Source organism: Pelobates fuscus, chromosome 2, assembly GCF_036172605.1.
Source record: "Pelobates fuscus isolate aPelFus1 chromosome 2, aPelFus1.pri, whole genome shotgun sequence".
NCBI lineage: Eukaryota > Metazoa > Chordata > Amphibia > Anura > Pelobatidae > Pelobates > Pelobates fuscus.
Genome location: NC_086318.1, coordinates 86530857 through 86553439, shown reverse-complemented (window position 1 = coordinate 86553439; position 22583 = coordinate 86530857). Strand labels below are relative to the sequence as shown.

At 40.9% G+C, this 22583-nt stretch overlaps 1 protein-coding gene across 1 annotated transcript in view; it reads left to right on the top strand.

The window, feature by feature from the left end:
• FARP2 (FERM, ARH/RhoGEF and pleckstrin domain protein 2) overlaps positions 1-22583 on the top strand; it is a 104412-nt gene that overhangs the window by 43114 nt on the left and 38715 nt on the right. Inside the window, exons 3-12 of the mRNA XM_063441677.1 lie at positions 6946-7050; positions 8353-8395; positions 11328-11406; positions 11498-11595; positions 12616-12730; positions 12995-13142; positions 14123-14218; positions 17445-17608; positions 19416-19484; positions 21284-21341. Of these exons, the coding sequence (XP_063297747.1) occupies positions 6946-7050; positions 8353-8395; positions 11328-11406; positions 11498-11595; positions 12616-12730; positions 12995-13142; positions 14123-14218; positions 17445-17608; positions 19416-19484; positions 21284-21341 (975 nt within the window). The remainder of the gene's footprint in view (positions 1-6945; positions 7051-8352; positions 8396-11327; positions 11407-11497; positions 11596-12615; positions 12731-12994; positions 13143-14122; positions 14219-17444; positions 17609-19415; positions 19485-21283; positions 21342-22583) is intronic.

Genomic DNA, 22583 nt, shown 5'->3' with positions numbered 1-22583 from the left:
CCCGAATATATTTGTATAATGTTATCATATCCCCTCTAAGGCGCCGTTTTTCCAAACTGAAGAGATTTAAATTTTTTAACCTTTCTTCATAACTAAAATGCTCCATTCCTTTTATCAATTTTGTAGCTCGTCTCTGCACTTTTTCTAGTGCCATGATATCTTTCTTTAGAACAGGTGCCCAAAATTGCACAGCATATTAAAGGTGTGGTCTTACCAGCGATTTATAAAGAGGCAAAATTATATTTTCATCTTGAGAATTTATGCCCCTTTTTATACATGACAAAACCTTACTGGCCTTGGCAACGGCAGATTGACATTGCATATTGCTACCTAATTTGTTGTCTATAACAATTCCCAAATCCTTCTCGTGTGTGGTTATCCCTAGTTCACTACCATTTAGGGTGTAAATTGCTTGTGCATTCTTGACCCCGAAGTGCATAACTTTGCATTTTTCTACGTTAAATTTCATCTGCCATTTAAGTGCCCAGTCCCCCAATCTATCCAAATCCCTCTGCAGCAAGGCAATATCCTGCTCACATTTTATTACTTTACAAAGTTTTGTGTCATCTGCAAACACTGATACATGGCTTTCAATGCCCATTTCAAGATCATTTATAAATATGTTAAATAGAAGTGGTCCCAAAACAGAACCCTGAGGGACACCACTTACCACTTTTGTCCAGCTTGAAAATTTACCATTCATGACAACTTGTTGTACTCTATCCTTAAGCCAATGTTCTACCCACGAACAAGAATATTCATCTAGACCAATTTCTTTTAGTTTGAAGACTAACCTATTGTGAGGAACCGTATCAAATGCCTTGGCAAAATCAAAGTAGATCACATCCACTGCAACACCCTGATCTATATTTCTACTTACTACTTCGTAGAATGCAATTAGGTTAGTTTAACATGACCTATGTTTCATAAAACCATGCTGATTATTGCTAATAACACAGTTCTTCGCAATGAATTCCTGAATATTATCCCTTAATAGCCGTTCAAATCATTTCCCAGTCACAGAAGTTAAGCTCACAGGTCTATAATTTCCAGGCAAGGATTTTGAACCCTTTTTAAATATAGGAACAACATCTGCCTTCCTCCAATCCTCCGGTACAATACCTGAAACAAAAGAATCTTGAAAAATGAAATGCAGAGGTACACTTATTTCCCCACTTAGCTCCTTAATTACTCGTGGGTGGATACCGTCAGGCCCCAGAGCTTTATTTACATAAATTTTCTTTAATAGCTGTAGCACCTTGTCTCGAGTTATCCAATCACAAGTTATCTGCAAGTTTGTTGCAGCAATCATTTGCATATCTCTTGCCATAGGATCCTCATTAATATATACTGAAGAAAAATATTTATTTAAAATTTCTGCCTTTTCCTGGTCTTCATTGACTAACAGACCCATCTCTGTTTTCAGTGTACCTACACTTTCATTTTTTGTTTTTTTAGAATTAATGTACTTGAGAAAATTTTTGGGGTTGGTTTTGCATTCTTTGGCTATAAATTTCTCATTTTCTAGTTTAGCCACTTTAATTGCCTTTTTGCAAGTATTATTGGCTTCCTTATATCTTATATAGGATGTCTCTGATTTGTCCGATTTAAATGCTTTAAAAGCCCCTTTCTTATTTTTAATCTCTTGTTTTACTTCTCCACTAAGCCACATTGGTTTTAATTTGTTTTTTATATTTATTACCCAATGGTACATACTGTGAAATGTACCTTTCTAATATTTGTTTGAATAGTTTCCATTTATCCTCATTGTTTTTATCACTAAGGAGTTTATGCCAGTCGATATGTTGTATAGCTGCCCTAATCTTATTAAAATTGGCTTTTTTAAAATTATACGTTTTTAATATACCCCAAGTGCTTTTGCTTTTTTTTTTTTCTTCAAATTCTTTCTTTTTGCAGTGTGTTGCATACAATAAACATTCTGTTGCGTAATAGTAATTCTGATATACAATTATTGTATGAGAATAACATTATGTGCGTCTGCACTGTTTTTAAATGTTTTTTTTAACATGCTATAAACTTGGATCTAGGTTCTGCTATGTGTGACATATATGTAGACATAAGTGTGGGTCGCCTAGTCAGTCCTAGCGTCCTTGTCCCTTGTGCTGGAGGGCCATAGAAGAAGGGGTGCGTCCGTGGTTATTGCACTTTTGGGTGTAAATGTGTTGAGCGTGAGTGTTTCGTGGGCATAGAAGTGAGTGGGCACAGTTGTGTGACTTCTGAAGTGTGTGGATATTCGTTCGCAGCTTCTCCTTTATGATTGTGTGCTATGCCTTGGGTGAGAAACTCCTAACCATGGGAGTTGTGGGCAGGGAGGAGGGGGTTTTGGTGAGAGTGTACTTGTCGCCCTGTTACATGTTTGTTTTTGTCTTGGGTTTGATGGCCCTTTGTGTGTGTTGGGTGTCATGTCGTGTGGGTGTGAGCCGTACTGAACGTGTAATGTCAAACAGTTGGGGTCGATGTCTATAGTTGGTCCGTCATGAGCTATCAGTGAGATTATCTCCGCCGAGGAAAATAGCGTCAACATAAACAATAAACTTGAGTAACATCATATGTCACAAGATCCATGTCAACGAAAAGGTTGAGGAGGAGGGAAGAAAAAAGGAAATAAAATGTTGTAGTCTTTAGAATTGTTAAGGCAAAGTCCGTTTCTGAGGAAGGGTCCCTTCCGCCGGTACTTGCGCATCGTCGTCAGCCATTCCCTTGAGGTTGGTTTGGTTCCTGGGCCCGGGGGCTTCCGTTCCTTGGGACGAATGGTGTGGTGCGTTCCGGATCCCAGTTAGCAGTAGAGGGTCTCGGGAGTGGGTTAGCGGTCGGGAGCTCCTGTCCCAGGGACTCTAAGAGTGTAGGTGCCTCCTCCATTGAGGTAAGTATGTGTTGGATTCCGTTCTGGTGTATCACCAGGGATCCGTTTGCCTCCTATCTGTAAGTTATGCCTGCCGCCCTAAGTCCATTAGTGAGGGTACTGAAGGTTTTGCGCCACATAAGGGTGGATTTTGTGAGGTCCTGGAAGAATGTTAGGCTAGCGCCCTCAAAGGTCAGAGGTGTTTTGCCTTTTAAAGCGGACATGATCTGTATCTCGTCGTGGACCGTTGGACACCTGAGTATCACATCGCGGGGCACGTTAGAGAGCACCTTTGCTGGTGCGGGTAGGCGATATATCTCCCCTGTGACCATCTTCTTTAATGTGGCGTGGGGTAGAATAGTGGACAGTAGGCGTCTTGTGTAGTGTGGCAGTTTGTCTGCTGAAATGGCTGCCGGGATGCCCCTTCCTTTTATATTTATGCGCCGGTAGCGTTCCTCCATGGCCGTCTGCTGTGCCATCATGACTCTTTGTTGTGTCCAGACTTGTTGCACTGAGTCTTGAAGCTCAGCTAGATGGGACTGTAAGTCTGTGATGTGTTTTTCGGATTCTTGCACCATGTTAGTGGTGGCTGTGATTTCTATTTTGATGGGGGCTAGTTCTGCCGCCAGAATTTTGTGGAAGTCCGATAATAAGATTTTCAGGTCGTGCCTGGACGTTGGGGTCATGTCTGCTGGAGGTTGGGGTTGCTGCTCTGTTTGGGTTTCTGGGGTTGTTACTGGCTCCGGTGGCTCAGTGTGATGGGAGTGAGTTGCTGAACGCGGTATTTCCGCGGGGGTGATTTTAGTCGGAGTAGACCGTTGGAACATGGCCCCTATATCCCTGCTGTGTTCTGCAGCTTGTGGTCTTTGTGATCGGCGGCCCATGGCTGGCGTGTGCGCAGGTTGGTCTGATCTCTGTGGGGAGGGTCTGTCCTGCGTTTCGTAGCCGCTGAATATTTTCTCCAGGTCCGAGAGTGTCAGCGTGGGGTAGGCCCCAGTTTTCCGCCTCCGTTTCGGCTGGGAGGACGCCGCGAAAAATGGCATCTATCTCCTCAGGTGAAGGTAGGGAATCCAGCTGGTGGCTTTTGGAAGCTGGATTGGCTCAGGGTGATGCGGAGCCTGTCTGAATGGCGTCTGTATAGCTCGATGGTCAAGCTCCGCCTCCCTTCTTTTGCTTTTTTGAGTTTATTTCAAAAGTTACCATATTGTGATCACTATTTCCCAAATGCTTCCCTACTTGAATGTTGGTTAAAAGTTTAACATTGTTTGTAATTACGAGATCCAGACAAGCATCCTTTCTAGTTGGTGCTTGTACCAGTTGTGACATAAAGGTGTAATTTAACACATTCAAAAACCGGATTCCCCTTGCTGAAGTACTAGTCCCTCTATCCCAATTTATGTCCGGGTAATTAAAATCTCCAATAATTAACGTGTTACCCCGATTTGCAGCTTTACCAATTTGTTCTAACAGCAGTTCTTCCTCATTAATATTTACATTTGGGGGTTTATAACATATGAGCCCTGTCTGACGTCACCGGCGCCGAAACGCGCGCATTCAAAGTGTCTGTAGGAAAGCATTTTTCAATGCTTTCCTATGGACGCTCTGCGTGATTGAGGCTTAATATGCCTCAATCATTGCCGATGCGCCTCTAGTGGCTGTCCGGTAGACTGGATTAAACCCAGACATGCTTGAACTACAACATATTCCGCAGTTCTTTACAATTCTATATGGGGATTTTTAAATAAGAGTAAGTTACATACGGAACATAACAGATTATTGACAGTGTTACTCACAAAAGTGAGATTTCAAAGTTAATTCAGGGAGAATTTCAAGGACAAAATGGAAAAATTCTCTAAGTCAACTATGCTTTCAGTTTGTTTACCCCTTTGGGAAAGCATTGCATTGGCTGGGATTGATGCTCTCAGTCGTGGTAGATCTTGTGAAAATTGAGTCTCCATGTAAGACCAGAAGAGTGGATTTATAAGAGTGGTTAATAAAGTCCAAGCCAGATTTGTGCTTTATAAAGGCCCTAAATGCAATGATAGCAATCCGTTTTGGTGCTCTTAAATTGTGCATCCGACTGCTTCTATTTCTAAGCTCCGACCCCTGTGTGTTTTATAGGTTATAATTTAACAATGGTTGTATCTACAGACTTTAAAACCCGATTATATGCAGTTTGTGCACTTTGCTTCTTTTAGCCACCTAATCTCATTCAGGCTATGACAGTCTTTTGGGATTTTTAATGACGCTTATTACACAAAATGGATCAAGCCACCCAGAGCTATACAGAGATTTTGACTCTTAAAGCGGCACTGTCATGCCGAATCCTGTTTTTTTTTTTTTGTTTTTTTTTTGTTTTTTTTAACCCCGCCTCCACTACATCCAATTGACCCCTTAGTCACCCCCAAAGGCCCCTAAGCCCCCCATATTACCTATTTATTAATCTTTATTTTCTGCCCCGATCTTTATTCAGGGCGACGCCATCTTTGTGTGGGTAGATGAAGTCCCTGTGGGACACGTCATCTGCCCACACTAGATAGCGCTGAGATTCCCGCACATGCCCAGTGAAACACCTGGACATGCGAACGGGAATTTCATCTGTTCATTAATTCGTCAGACAGACGAATGAATGAATAGAAAAATCAGACGAACAAACTAACACTGAGTATCAGTGTTAGTTTGTTCATTCAGTTTATTACAAGGAGGGAGCTACCGTTTCCACCCCCTCCTCATTATCATTATGGCCCCCACCCGGCGCCCAGGGGTGGGGGCCGGAATGGGGGAGGACAGTAGGTTTCCCCCCCCATCTCATTATCATTATGGCCCCCACCCGCCGCCCAGGGGTGGGGGCTGGAGAGGGGGAGGACAGTAGGTTTCCCCCCCCCTTCATTATGGCCCCCACCCACCGCGCAGGTGTGGGGGGCCGGGGAAAGGACAGTAGGTCCTCCCCCCCCCTCATTATCTTTATGGCCCCCACCCACCGCTCAGGGGTGGGGGCCTGGGGGGTGGACACAATAGGTCTCCCCCCTTATTTTACTTTAGGGCCCCCACCCGTCGTTTAGGGGTGGGGGCCAATAGGTTTGTATTTATTTTTTTACAGTGAGCAGCCAAAGGCTGCTCACTGTTTACTAGACATGCCCCTACTTGCGGTATAGTGAGTAGGGGCTGAATTTACTAATACTAAGTAATCTTTACTTAGTATTAGTAAATGTGGCTGAAAGACCAATTTAGGTTTTTCAGCCTTTTAGTAGATAACTCCCTGATACCGTGGGAATTAGGGAGTTATCTACTAAGCCGCTGCAAGATGCAGCCACAGCACGAATAGGATCGGAGTTTCATTCATTCGAATGAAATTGCGATCCGAACAAAGTCCCGAATTGCATCCTAACACGAATGGAGAAACTGTTCTCATTCAGTTAGAACGCGTTTCGGCTAAAATGACAGGAAGCATCGTGGGAACAGGGAGGAAAGGTAAGAATTATGGGAAAATTGCTCTGACCAGCGGAAATGAAGCACACTTTGCTCCTCCGTTGGTCAGAGCTGGTCAAGCGGAGGAAACCTCCATAAGGCAAAGAGTCCCTACTTTCTATTATGATTTCAAAGAAAACTATAGCAGACAGGAAGAAACGGAGAACAGATCCTGAGAGAGGGGGAGAAGAGGAAGAGATTGAGGAAAGGTAAGCTTGGCATGACAGTGCCGCTTTAATAAGTCAGACATTTCTATGCTGGCATTAATTCTTGTGCACATACAATATCTTAAAGGGTTAACTCCTGCATTGTGTCTCCTGTTTATAGATTAGGATGCTTTATTTTACAACACTCTGTTTATTCTGTCTGGCCTTCCTGGCCAAGAAGGTTGGGGGATTATCAGGTCTGTTAAAGTAGCAAGCAGCAGCAGACGCTTACTGAGTCTTTATTTGGAGTTTGTGCTGTTAGAGGCACCAATCATTTTTCTTTTATTTAAGATTCTCCATCCCTTGTGTAATTATATTTTAAAGGGTCAGATAGCTAGCCAGCAACAGTAGCTGTCTGTGAATGTGCTTTTTTGGGAGATTCCTAACCACCCTCTCTGTCCCCTGCAGCCAAAGACCACGGGACAGACATTGCTGAGCCAAGTGTTCACTCATCTAAATGTGGTGGAGACAGACTACTTTGGGATTGAGTTCCAGACCGCACAGTCACAATGGGTACGTAAACTTTCTTGTTTGTGCATTCAGATCTTTGAAGTTGCAGCCTGCAGGGTACCAACTTCTTAAGCTTTTTTTTTACTGGCCATTGCTCAAGAGATTCAGATCCCCCAGCTGGTCAAAGCCTGCAGGATGACTCACTTTAAGGATAGTTATTGTACAGATTTATTGCTATCACTTTGTATTTTAACGCAGCAGTGACACTAAAATTGTCAGGTCATAAATCACTTTAAAGTGAATCTGTCCTTTGCAGGGGGGCTGTAATATGCAAATACCTCCTAAAGTGTGATCTTTGATTAGGGTCTGACAGCCATGGAAAGGTATGAATACTTCTCTGAAGCGATCACACTCTACCACCCCCCACCACAACTACCATCTTTTTTCAGGGTACCCTTTTCATCTCTTGGTGCTTCGCAAGGTCTATAAAAGATCCCACAAGACAGAGGAATCCATAGAGTAGGTCTTGCGATGAGTGAGTCAATACCCGAATCCTACGGCCGTTGCTTGCAATGGCTGCTTATATTCAACAACAGTTGACAGAGGGGCAGTGGAGGTTCGCCGTTGGTGAACTTTTTTGTTAACCTGAGACTTGTCCGGAAGTTAAACGTTTTTTTTAATTTTATTTTTTTTAACAAAGTAAAACTGTGTTGGGAATTCAAAGGAAATTTCAAATTATAGACCAATATAGTTGAACCGGAATTTGACTTGAAATTTTTTTTTTTTTTTTTGCCTTTAAATTTTAAATTCGCTTTGAATTCCTGCTAACTCTCCCTTTAGTAAATAACCCTGAAAATACTCCATAGTTTTTCTTATGGTATCTCTCCAACTTAGTCCACATTGGTATTCCCTAAAGATAATATCTTAATGAAATGCTCAAAAGTGACAGAGCTGCTTTAACTTCGTTTTTTTTTTTTTTTTTTAATCTTTCCGTTTGTAAGATGTAGGTTTTCTAAGCATGGAGAAAATTAGCAGATTTAACACAAATCTTGTATTGCCACATTGTGGTTAAATCTTCAGCTATAAATAAAACTTCTAATTATCTGAAAGCTGCTGGAGAGCATTCAGTAAAATCCTTTTAAAATTTCCATTTCATCTTTTTCATCCCAGTAGTTAAAACTGTATTATTATTTTTATAACTGTTGTCAGTAACCTGATCCCTATAATATATTGTCTTATACAAGGCTACAAAATTAAAGCGTGGAAGATTGCTCATGCTTATTAATAGATCCTCCCATAATTTTCTGTTTACGATTATTACGATGTAGCTCATAAAATGTAATCTTCCTATATAATATTTTTCAGGTGTGGTCGGAGCCTCTGAAATTCGTTTCCAAGCTGTTGCGCAGTAAGTAGAATGCCAAGGAGCCATCAAACATTTGAGAAACTGCAGGAGCATTGAGAGCGTTCTAATAGCAGCCCCTGCTCTCTAGTTACTATACTACTATAATACTTGATGCGCTCCACCAGCTGATGAGCTGTGAGAGGCACGAGATGAAATCTGTAATGTTACTTACAAAGTATATGACATTCCTTCATGCTAACTACATTGCTCAAATGCCTGTTGCTTCTACTGAAGACATAATTTATTGATTTGGAATAAAGGATGCTAATCCCTCTAGAACTGGGGGGAGAAAACAAAACAAAAATATTTCTTAACCTCTACTTTTATTACCCAGTTCAGCTGTGTCAAAGCACTTACATTTTATCCCGATGTATGGGATTTAAGATTGTGCTGTCCATATCTCTTCTAGGATTTTGGCCTCTGTACTTGCTTTTCTTTTCATATTTATTGCTTTTGGACAGTGAGAGACAGACGTACAGTATTCTGCTAAACACAATATCAGAACAGTGATGCTTGTGTGCTGGTATTTAAAAAAAAAAATGGCTCTTGTGTACTTTAGGGTATATAGTCAGCATTTCACTGGTGAACAGAACTTATTTCTCGTTTAAGGGACTGTGAAGCACTTTTTGTTACTGTTTTTGCTGGGAACAGATTATAAAAACGATCTTTGTGTCCTTGGCATGTTTTAATTCCGGTCAGCATTTTCTCGTGTAGGCGGTTTAAACACGTTATTGCTTCCTTTAAAGTCCTGGTTGTAGAGAATAAATCCCATTTGTACCCAGTATTGCTAACACATTTAAAAAATTGAGCTAGGCGGGGGCGGAGCCAACGGCGCACCGAGGCAGTCGCCATTTCTGAGCGCTCCGCATAACAGGCACTAAAGACCCCAAAAACAAGCAGACCCGACACCCATCGACCCAAACCACCGACGGGCACAGCGTCTGGGCATCCTGCTGAACACGCAGATGCCTTTTTTTCAGCCGTCGGGCACGAAACGCCGGAGCAAGGGGCAAGGGGCCTACCGCACACGCGACCAGTACCTCACCAGGGAGCTGACAACGTGGCTTGAACAAAGCCCGCAACCCACAGAGGTAAACTCCCCGACAGCTGCAGATATGGGACGGAGGTCCAACAAACTGACAGCAAGCACCCCCACACTTAACAGGGACAGCAGCAGCATACTGCAGCATCATCCACCCGCACAGGCCCAGGCTCCCAAGGCAACCTCACCTAGAAGGTCTGACGATGAGGACTCCATACACAGCACAACTGAGACCACTGCAGGCACCTCGGATGCACAAGCCCATAGTGCAACAACCCCAGCGACGAAAATGGACATCCAGGCCATGTTGCTGGGACTCCAAAGTAACCTGCAAATCATGTGGCAAGCAGACCTGAAGGGGCTGGCAGCAGAGGTACAGACACTGTCGGCCCGAACACAGACCACGGAAAAAGAAGTAAAAGACCTGAGCCAAGCCCTGAACTCACTGACGGACAAAGTGGCCCAGTTACAAACATTACAAGCCTCTGTCGTCAGACAGGTAAACATCCTCGATGATAGGGGTAGGAGGAAAAATATTAAGATCAGGGGGGTCCCAGAGTCCATACCTTTGGACGAACTGCCCCACTTTGTAAGACGCCTGGTGGCCTCGGTCATCCCTAACAAGCAGGCGAAGCATTTTACGTTTGACGGGGTGTACCGTATTGCTAAACCCCAAAAGGCACCCAAGTCGGCCTCTCGGGACATAATCCTCCGCTGCCAAACCGTCACAGATAAAATAGCCCTGATAACGGCCATAAAAGGGAAAATGCCATATGACTTTGAGACTCATCAAATCACGTTTTTTCAGGACTTATGCAGAGATACACTAACATGGCGTAAGAGTATGCAGACCATAACCACCACCCTACGCACAGCGGGCTTGACTTACAGATGGGCAACCCCCAGAACGCTTTGGGTGACCAAAGGAGAGCAACACTACAGAATCACTAACGGGGAAGAAGGGCAGGCCTTGCTGCACACACTGGGACTCTACAACAACACTACCGGTGAAGACGACTCGCACCCAGAACCGACTCCCTGACACATGAAGTGTTCAAAGACCAGAACTTCAGTTCCTGTTATTGCTCAAGTTTTTCTATGCTCTACTCTCCTGTTTAATGCACCACATTGAGTTATGTTTAACCTGTATACAGTCAGCTTCCTTTAACGACGTTAGGTTGTAACTGACCGGGTGCCCGTAAGGCAACGCGGCAGCGGATTGCCGCCGACCCCCCCCCCCCCCCCCTAATGTCTCAGGGTTAAGAGGCGTAGCAACCGTTGGAACACATTACGCCTGAATGGTACAAGCTTTCACTCACACAGACCTCCATTGCCATCTTCGAGAACCCCCCCTCCACACGGCTCAGACACATATATCTTGGGTTATAGACAACCCACACATAGACGATACTCAAACTCCTAGTTCCTACACTAGCGCATTCGCCTATGCCTCTCCACGTCTAAAGGGGACAGGTGTCTTCACAGCGCAACCCCCGTACCAGTACCATATCGTTATAGGTGCAACACCCTAATTTCACACTAGACATGATACGCATAGTTTACACTGGTATTGAGACCATGTCGTTATAACTATTTAGCCTTATATGAAAAAATGTGTACGATCACTCTAGCCCCAATGGCAATATATATTGATTGTTGAAACGTTTTGTAAGACTGCTGTTGTGGCATATTTCCAATTTGTAATATTGAACCGGCACTGAAAAATAAAGATTTACAAAAAAAAAAAAAAAAAAAAATTGAGCTAAAAAGGAGCAAAACCGTCTGAAACCTTTGCATCCGCGTCCACAAACCTTTCCTATTCCCTATCCTTTTAAGGCTTGTAAGTATCATCCACTGAACATAACACGCTGTATACTTGTTTTTTATGCGCAGAACCAAAGAATGCCAAGATGCGTCTGGCGGTGAAATTCTTTCCTCCTGACCCTGGTCAACTGCAAGAAGAATACACAAGGTTAGATCTAATGTTCTGCATTTTGGTGTATACGATGCCATACATTAACTGAACGATCCTTATACAATTATTATTATTTTTTTTTTTGTAGGTATCTGTTTGCTTTGCAAATCAAAAGAGACTTGGGAGATGAACAGCTGGTCTGCAGTGACAATACGACTGCGCTGCTAATTTCTTTTCTAATGCAATGTAAGTTGTTTGTTTCCCTTGTTCTAAACTGTAGTCTATTTCCAAATATGGTATCTACAAAGCCGAGAGATGTTTTCAAAGGAAACTCTGCTTTCAAACAATTTTTTTGCTTTGTTTATGTGAGAAGAAAATAGTATATACAAACGTCATGCTAATTTTACCAATATGAATCACACATTAAAGGGACAGTATGGTCACCAGAACCACTCCAGCTTAATGTAGTTGTTCTGGTGTGTACAGCCTGTCCCTACAGGCTTTTTAGTGTAAATCCTGTCTTTTCAGAGAAAAAGCAGTGTTTGAGTGACTGCAACTAGAGGTGTTCCTAGGCAGCACTGCAGACAGCCCTGATTGGTGTAGTGCAGCGTTTTGATGCGCATGCACATTAGCCTCCCAATCCTTTTCTATGGGAAAGCACTGGATTGGCTGAGATCATCAAATTGAATGACCTCCGCCAAGGAGACAGGATCTTGTCGTGCCTCTGGGGGAAAAAAGGGGAGTAAAACAAATTTTTAACGGAGAACAACTGGGGCTGGCCAGCTGTACAGCCATTTCTCAGCTAAAGTGTCAGCAATATGTGCTTGTATTCCTTAGACTGGAGATACGAAGGAGAGGGGAGGAATGTGATCCACCATGTTTAGCAGTCACTTTCACCAGGAAGAGACTTTGAGCTCCACATGCATTTCTGACCTCCTATTGATACCAGTAGGAGAAGAATCACATTAGCTGTACATTTACAGTTGAGTGGAAGTCTACTGTGGGTGTACTGCACTCGTGTTAACGATTGAAGTGCTTGTGGCCATGCTTTCTGGTTAGCTATGAATTACTTTTAGGGTTTGTAAATAAGAAATAAAAAAATAAAATTAGAGAATGGTCAAGTTATAATTTTTTTTTGTGGCTTTATCTCCTTTCAATAATTGCATGGATAGGCCTAATTAGATGAAAGGCTGGATAAGATACTTTTTTCCCCCTGTGGCTATCAATCCATTCTTCTTACCCTTGTATTCTTGCTGCATCTTCTAGCGGAAGTTGGAGATTATGATCCAAAAGTAGATCAGGAGCATCTGAAAAGTACTCGTTATGTGCAGCGCCAGCAGAGCTTGGAAGAGCGGATCCTGCAATGTCATCAGCAGCACCTGTGAGTACTTTACCATCCCTCCTTCTTCCAAATAAAACCTTTTCATTACTCTAATCTCGCCAGCATTTCTTTACCAATTGGTGATTCCAAGGCGGTTGCTCCCCAACGTGTGTGTAAAATGTTAGTAAATTGGTTTCTGTATGCTTTCCTTCATGCATATCCTTTTTTAATTTTCATATATTTTGGTTTAATGAAAGAAAAATATATGCATACCTTTTGTAAATACATGCTTTACGTTGACACGCTATTTTTGATCTTTTTTAGTGGGATGTCTCCCGCTGATGCGGATTTTCAGATCCTAGAGATTTCACGAAGACTGGATCTGTATGGAACACGTTTTCATCTGGCTTCAGACCGAGAAGGTGCCAAAATTAACCTGTCCGTGTCGCATATGGGAGTGCTAGTATTTCAGGTAAAGGCTTAATAAATGTTATAGAAATTACTGTGTGCGCGTGTGTGAGAAATCTGTCCATTGGCCAACTTTGGTTGTGTCTACATGCATAACCATGTCAAGTCCCCTGAGCAATATAGTACTTGAAGTGTTGCTATTTTTATTTATTTTGATACTTCAAGTAAGATTATATTCCTTTTTATTAAGGGAAATATAAATTCATCTATCAAAAAAAGTTACCTGCACACTAGCTCAAATGCCTATGCATTTTTAAATAAATGGAGGTTTTTTAGTAACTCCAATGGCCATTAGATGTAAGCCCACCTGTCATGTCAAGTTAAAACATTTTTCTGGTAAGGGTCACTACTAATTCTGTTTTATATCAGACCATTGATAATTAAATGTAACAATAACTACATAAAGAACACCACACGCTATTAAAGGGACACTGTAGCATTTGGAATACATATCTGTATTCTTAACGCTACAGTCTTGGTACCCCGTAACATTTTTTTTTTCCCCTCCGTCTGCACAAAAAATAGAAACTTAATAAATATTAAACGGATTACTCACTCTTTCGCCGAGACTCTGCACTTCTGCGACCCCCATCCTCTGGTTGCATTGGGGAGCATAGCCATGATGAACGTGCAATTCCTACATACCGAATTATTGTACTCAGTGATTCTCTATGGCAGACTGTGGTGACACTGCGCGTGTGCCAGTGATGTGGTGGTATGTTACGGTTTCTGGCTGGTAGAATGAGGGGGCAGGACTGCAGGCAATATAAGAACTTCAATACGATGTTGTTAATATGCCTACCATTGTCTTTTTTTAAATTTGGCATTTTTGTATAAAGTGCTTTAGAGGACTGGAGTTTCCCTTTAATAATTTCTGTTTCTCAGTTTACATCTGCAGTCCAAATAGGTGTGTGTGTGATATATAGTTCATCCTCTTTCTTCTCTTTTTCTGATTGCTGTTCTCTATCTTGTTTTCCTTTACAGGGCAACACAAAAATTAACACTTTTAACTGGTCAAAGATTCGGAAGTTAAGTTTCAAGAGGAGGCGTTTCCTTATAAAGTTGCACCCAGAGGTTCGTGTGAGTATCTGCAACACCTTTACCTAGTCAGCATAGAGCTATACAGAGTAATTTTTTTAAAGTGGGATTTTACCATCGATATCAACTGAAAACCTAGCTTGAGTGATTTTGTTAATATGCGCACACATACAGGAACCAGCAAGAAGGGAAGTATTTAGGGTGTCAGAGGAGCCATGGATAATATGCAGATTGCTGCAAAACATTAACTTGTAAGTTAATTTGATGCCTGAGTTGTGCCTTTAAAGGGATACTATAGTGCCAGAAATACAAGGACAAAGATGTCCTCATGCAAAGAGTCAGATACCGGACCAAAGGTCGATTTTCGATCCAAGAAGCCCTCTAGTGGCTGTCTGGTAGATGGTCACTGGAGGCAGACTTAGTGCTGTGATGTAAACATTGCATTGTCTCTGGAACCGCAATGTTTAACATTGCAGCACTAAGGAAAATCAGGATACTGTACACAGACCACTTCAGTGAGCTGAAGGGGTCTGGGTGCCTCTAGTGTCCCTTTTAACAGAGAAGTCGTGCACTAATGATCAGCTTAGATTCGGTTTAGATTTGAGAAAGCAAATGGATATATTGCCACTGCTGCCTGTCTTGTATTTCATCATGGTGAAGCTGAGGGAGTTTTAGCACAACTAGTGTCCTAGTCCCTTTATCTTGTTTGAGTGTTTTATGTGTGGTACTTTATAGTTTACAAATATAAAGAAAGGCAGAGAAACAACTCTTATTGCAAGCAAATCCAAAATCCAGCAAATCCATTTAAAAAATATATATATATTTTTGGACTTTTTTTTTATAGATCATTATGCAGATAAATACCCTTTATCTGTAAACCATACCATGTCATTAACCTGAGATGTGAAACCTTGCAGAGCCTGCATAAGGCATGCAAGTCCCCTTTAAAATAAATCAATAAATCAATAGATACGTATCAAGAAGAATTTGGAGCTGAGGTTTTTAGATTCCGAGTGCAGATGTAATTCACACGAGAGGTTCTGCCTTTTGTAGCAGGAAACACGGTCTGCATGCTGACATCATGGCCAGATCAGACCGTTCTGACGTGAAAGATCACATAAAAGCCACTGTGATTCCAACCAAGCCTTTGCAGATGTTACCTCTAATAACCTAGCAGTGACTGTGTTTAAGCTGCCATAATCAGGCAATTGTTGGCATTGGTAAAATGTTTTCTAGCATGTTTGAAAACTCTGACTGTAGACATTTTATGTTTAAATGTTTGAATTATTTTGTGCCCTATCTGCATTCTATAATCTGCCCTGCACAGGCATACAGGAAGCTAGTATTTAAGTAAGCACCAATAGGTATATAGACTTCATGGGAAAATAAGATATTTATTTTAAATGCATGTTTAAAATCTAACCAATATGTCCCAGTAGTCTGGCTCTTCTTATTGTACACTTTAGAATAGGAATGTGTATCATTTAAAAAGAAGAAAAAACAAAACAAAACACACTTGCTAAGCAAGCAACACTTATAACCGACTGCTTCAATGAAATAAATGTGTATATGTATATAAATCAAAATCCAGAATACGTCCACATTTATAACTTTACCAACAAATATAACCTTTCTATTTCTTTCTAAACAGAGGTTTATTATATAGTCCTTAAATATACTTCTACCTTCCCAGTTATATTCTATAGATTTATAAATATTGTTTTTTTTTGGTTTGGTTTTGGTTTTCTTTTTTTTCTTTTCATGATTTTATATTGCATATTTACTTTTCTTTAAAAAAAAAAAAAAACCAAACAAACAAAAAAATTATTCAGGATGTAAATACCAATTATGTTTCGGTGTATAAAGCAGTCTCAATCTTGGCTGACCATATCCATTTTGTGCAAAATTTTCATCTGGTGGCAGTACCAGATGCATTGTACAGGACTGCCCATGGATGGGGGAGACACACACGCTCCCTCTCTCTCGGGCAATTTTACTCTCTAGCTCCCACATGTATATGGAGTGTAAATCCGTTCTGGTTTTTGAGCTCCGTCCTTGGGAGCAAAGGTCAGAGCAGGGCTCAAACGTTTCACTAGCCATTGGTGTGGGAAAATGTAACCATGGTGAGTAGACCTACACACCCAGTGAGTGTGCCTTGATCTATTTTAGGCATGCAAGGGCAATGTATTTTTAAAGCCTGGCTAGTAGCACAGAGCTTTAAATTTTACGGCCTGGGTGAGAGATTAAAAAAAAACAAAAAACCATAAACTGCTCTGCTCAGAATTTGTGCACATCAAATTTAGTGCAATACGCTGCCTGGTAATACTGGATTACATCTCCCATCATGCTCAGTGAGACTCTGGTTGAGGCTGGTGGGAGTTAAAATACACATCAATGGGATACAGACAACTATTTACTTAACCGCTAATGTGGAATGTAACTCTGGTCAACCTCATTTGCATTCTTTGTTTTGTTTTTGTTTTTTTCTTCTCTTTAACATTATTTAATGCACGTATTCTCTGTAAATGACTTATGGGTAATTGAATCTTGCATCAATCAATTTTACATTCCCTATACTCTGTCTGTCTGTCTGCCATGTGTTTGGGCACGTTGCAGTTAAGGTTTTACATCCATGTATGTGCGCAGTGTTATTTCACTGCATCTATGATGTATCACAATGGCAACACAGCATCTAAATTCGTGTGAGCTAATGTCCAGAGAAATTACTATATATTTTTGTTGATTTGTTTAACCCATTTCACAGTAACTGTGTCCATCACTGTGATGTTTTGTCATCTTTTTTTTGTGTCTACATTTATTTTGTAAAATATAGGATTTTAGCATGTATTTGTATTAAATGGTTACTCCAATCACCATTACCACTTCATTCATTTGAAGTGGTCAAGATGGTAAAAGTCTGTATTTGTAGCATTTCTGTTTTACAACGCTGCACATACAGAGTAGTCTGTATTTTTGTGACTGGGTTGTACCATTGGCACGCGTGACTTGCATGCCACCCTCCTCTCTCCATTCTGAATTTTTTTTTAATTTATTCTTTTTAATTGCCCTCACCAACTCTGAGCGCTTGTACCTGCTCCGAGCTGGTAAAAGGGTACATTTTGACTTGCCCTTCTGAGGGCCAGTATGACCTTGTACGGTGGCGTGCATAGCAGCGCCAGGAGCTTTGCCCAGCATTGGATTTCAGGGAAAAAAATGTAAGTCTTTTTTTCCAGGTGTTATAGTTTTAAATATGTCCATCACCTTTTAGGGCCCATATCAGGATTCACTGGAATTCCTACTACCTAGCCGGGATACGTGTAAGAGATTCTGGAAAATCTGTGTAGAGTATCACAGCTTTTTTCGTCTTCAGGATCAGCCCAAGCCAAAATCTAGACCGGTTCTATTAAGCAGAGGCTCATCTTTCCGATACAGGTAGGCAAAATATTATTATTTTGATTTGACACATTTGATTTTCAAGAAGGTATTTCAAATTGTATTTATTATTTTTAATAAAATAGTCCTAGGCTGTGAAATCCCATTTCAGAATGTGTTACGGGGTCTGCTTACTTGGAAGTAGAAAATATCCTTGGTGTGTATTGGCAAGACATGATTAGTGTAACTACTAATCTTTTATACCTCTGCACTGCTTCTGAAACATTTTTATTTATTCCAATTTATTTATTTTTCTTTGGATTACTATGTATGCAATGAATTGTTCTACAGCATGATATCTGTTGTTGGGGAAAACCTAAATGATTTTTGTTTTACAAAACCTGTTAAAGGGGGGGGGGGAACAAAAGTAATGTAGAGAGTTGTCAGGATTTGAAGAGTGGCATTCAGGTTTCAGGAGGAGCAGCTCTATACATGGAAGAGCTAGAAAGAGTTAGAACATCAACAATACCACAAGCAAGTGTAGCGAGGGATAATCTGATTGTGTAGTCCTGGACAGTTCTGAGGGTCAGGTCAAGCACCAATGATTCAATCATTGCCTTGTCTAACAAGCCAGAAGTTCAGTAACCAAGAAATGCAGTAGAATTGAAAATGAATGTTCGAAAATGCCAGTGTTTTATATTGAGGGACTGAGACTTTTATAGGGGTCATTGATCTACCCATACCCTGGGACAGACCAGGTCCACTCATTTCATAAGTATATGTCATCCCCCTTCTCACTAAGTTGACTACTCCTCCAGGCATCCTCCCCATAATCACCTCTTCATGGGAGGCCTGTAACAACATCCATGACCATGACCAGGGACCATGGAAATGAGCAGTCTCATCCCTGCAAATACCCACATCTAGGTCCAATTCCATACACTTCTGTGTGAGCCCACCAACTCCAGAAGTGGCTGTGGTTTATATCAGAAGAGGAAGAGGGACATGACTGGTGACTTCTACCTTGTGAACTTTGTTAGAGATACACCTTCGCAAGAGTAATGTTAAAGGCTGACGTTCCTTCTAAAACCCAATTCACTTCCATAATGTAGATTTCTAGTGTAGGCAAAGAGCTGCTGTCTTCATTTTGCACGACAAGTCATGCATGTGACTTCCTGCATCAGCTGTTGTGTACTGCAAACTATGCTGGATCTGGTACTTTTATTTCCAATATTGCTGTAGGTGTACATTTTATTTGGGTTTTATTTGATCAAATTGATCATTTAAAGGAAACAAAGCAAAGGCACTCAATACTGCAATTTATGTGAGCTCACTGAGACTTTTCTCCCAAAATAAAGGATCCATATTGCTTCAATTGTCTTCTCCTCCATCTGGGTGACCTGTGAAAGCATTCTAGTAGTTTGTATTTGTACGTTTTTTGTGCTCCTTAGAGGAGTCACGTGATTCTACGTAGCAGGCTACAAAAGTAAGAGCATCTGAAGGTATTTCAATAACCTGATTCCTATATGGCTTAAACCTACTTTTTATGTGAGGCCAGCTAATAAGTTTGGTTTAAAAGATCGGTTTAAAAACAAAATACATTTTAACTTTGATTTTTAAAAAACAAGTACCGTAAATACTTCTAAAAAAAAAAAAAAAAAAAAAAAAAAAAAAAATTTAAAAAATGTTAAAGGTATAATTTCTCATGAAAATGTCCATAGTGTTTGTTGTATTGTAGATTACCATTATGAAATTGTATAGCCTGTACTGTGTTGTGTTTTGCAAATGCATTTAATCTCAATATATATAGCAGGTTGTATATGATTTTAAAGACATCCTTTTACATGAGCCCTTTGTCTTCTTTCAGTGGACGCACACAGAAGCAGCTAATAGACTATGTGCGAGACACCAGCATAAAAAGACCCCCGTCTGAGAGGTTGGTGGATGTTTCATTTGTAAACTAAAAACATTTGATATATATGACTTCATTTTATGCAGGTTTGTAGCCAAGGTTCCATTATCATAAAGGGGAACATTCCACCTTAAACCGAGACCAACATGTTAGAATGCTGTAGAGCACTGTGTGTTATTTTGATGCATTAAAAATTTTTTTTAGATGTGGGAAGACCATGAATAAATGATATGGAACTGCCAATATTTGATATGACGGTAGATTTATTCGATCAGAGTTAAAAACACATTTACAGTTACTCTGAACTAAACTCAGCAGTTACTCAGACTAAAACAAACCTTGTTCTGCACTGCGAGACAGACTGAGGGTCTCTTTAGGCCTTTTTTTTTGCATATAGACAGATTGTGTGAGAAACACACCAAGAGGCTCAGAGAGGGGTTCACAGAGAGACTCTTTTAAAAACAAATGATGTAATGTAGGCCACGTGGTAAAGAATTCTCATTCAGAAAATTAAGAATAAGAGCTATGTTGGTCAGTGGTAGCCTAGTAGGAGTTGCAATAGGGTGTCAGAACTCTATTGGGCACTGGAACCTTAGTGGCTGTTTCAGCTGGAGAGCAGAGCTCTGTTAGTCAATGGTAGCCTGCTGGCAGTTGGATATCCAACCTCTGGTCCGGTGGGAACTTACTGGAAGCTACAGCTAGGGGTCAGAACTGTGGGTTAGTAATGGAATACGGACAATTACAGTAGGGTATTATAAGTGATCGCTTACTGGCAGATCCAGTGGGATATTAGGAGTTTGTTGATTTAATGGTAGCACACTGGCTATTATAATGGGGTATCGCAGCACAGTATCCGAGCTGGCTTATGTGATGGTGTACTGGCAATTACAGAATGGTAACGTTTTGAACTGAATACCTCTTAATATCAAACACTTTAGTACGTCTGCAGTGTGGTAGCTTCTGTATTTATAGAATTGTTCTGTCTCCTCTAGGCATTTTTCCCTATCACAAATGAATCTACTGATCTAGGGAAGTATAATGCGAACGCATTAAACTTGGGAGCTTTCTTAATCAACGGAGTACAAATGGGGCCTAAAAATATTAACACTTAACAGCTGACAAGAAGGCTTACCTACAGTTGTTCACAAGCTGTGGTAACACGCTTATTCTAATAACAGTCCTTGACTAAACAGAATCTTGTCTAAATGTACACATATCTTGTATTCATGCAGAAATGACTACTCTATTACGCTGGTAAAAGAAGCCCATGGTCCCAGATACCATATTCAATATATGGAGGACTCCGTTCCAGACTGCATTCAGCTCACTCACTCAGAGACCCTGGGGTTCTGCCCCTTCACCAAGCGACCCATAGATTTTTATTTAAAAAAATAAATAAAAAATGTATTTAGAATTTAGAATGGCTGTCCAGATTGATCATTCCCAGATATTGCTATATTTCTATGTTTATTTTTAATCTGACATATACCATATAGAAGATTACATGCTCTGATAATGACCTAGACTGCTCTCATGCTTAAAGTAGCGCCAATGAGCGGACTAGAATGCGTTTCTAGAGGACAGCGAGCTACTGTAGGCCTTTCATGTTTGCAGATCCCTTTCTACTAGGAATAACCAATCCCAAATAATGTTCTTGGTGCTTATTAACACTTCTCATTATGATGTGATCATAACTGAGCTTTCTCCTTCTGGTTAAGATGTATTAATATGTGAGCTTTTGTAATGGATCTACAGCTGTATTAATCGCCAGGCTTTGGTTTATTAGTGGGATTCTCCTGACTGTGTTACTCTCTGTTCTGCAGGAGACACAGCAAAGCCAGAGTGTCCCCTTGCACTGTGATCCCTGATTCTCCAAAGCAGGTGCGTTTAGCTATGTAGCCCTGGGTTCCCTCTTGCTTTGCTGTCTCTATTGCTTGGGGCTTTCTCAAATGTCTTCTCTCTAGTTGCCATTGGGGTTTTTGTATGCTTGCATAGTACCCTCCTTTCTCTTTCCCCGTTCACTTTGCTGTTTCTGCTGTTGCTTGCCATTAACATAATGCCTACCTGGGGTTTTACAAATTCTATTCAGTATATGTACATATGCCGATACATTCCACTAGTACTACTCTACTCCTATCAAATGGAAACAAGGGAGACTCCTGGGCTTCCCCCAACTTACAGTTTAATGTTCACATTGTTTAGTATTCTTAGGACTCTTTCACTCACTGTAAAATCTTGTACCAGCTATAATATTGTCACCAGTAGGGACCACAATGTGCTATTCTGAACTGCTAGATATAATTTTAAGACAATGGTCAAAGTTTTATTTTGCAGAAAAATAAATAAAACCAGACTGTCTGGGTTTTTTTTTTTTTTTATTTATTTTTACTCCAAGCATCATAACCACCAGTGACACGCTTCTGACTCCTGCAGAGCTGCAGAAGCCAGAATCCGCAGTGGTTGACATTTACAGGCTGAGCGTGTCTGCTGACCGATCTAAACCAAGGGCTGACATTCTTGTGCAACGAAAGCTGGTCTGCATAATGACACCCCTATGACGCGCATGATGATGGAGTTATGCCTCCAGTAGCTGGGGGGTTAATCGCCGTATATACATCATTTCGAAGCGAAACTCTGCACATACATACTCCTCCACGTACCATGACTATTTGTAATTACTGAAGTGGTCATGGTGCTTGGAGTAACCCTTTTAACAATTCATTATATTACCTGCAGATTGACATTACACCTGCAAGCTGTCATCAAACTGGTCATTTGTGCCAAATGTCTACAAAAGGAAGGAGGAGGCTTGATGCGCTGTGCGTTTGCAAAATGACTTGCTGATGGTGGTTTGTGAGGAAGAAAGGGTTGGTCACCATAGGAATACTTGTAGAGGTTAACTTAAGTGGACTTTTCCAGTAGTTGACTGGCCCATTTTAATTTATGTAGTAGCACCCTCAGACCAAGGTGTAGAAGGTAAATGCTAATATATTCAAGTGTAGGTATTTTGTGCTTTCATTAACCATAGTGACCACTCAATCTGGTTTAGAATAATTTTTGTTACTGCATCCAAAGAGTACTGAACAAAGAAAGAAATAAATAATGTCATTTCAATGAAGGTTT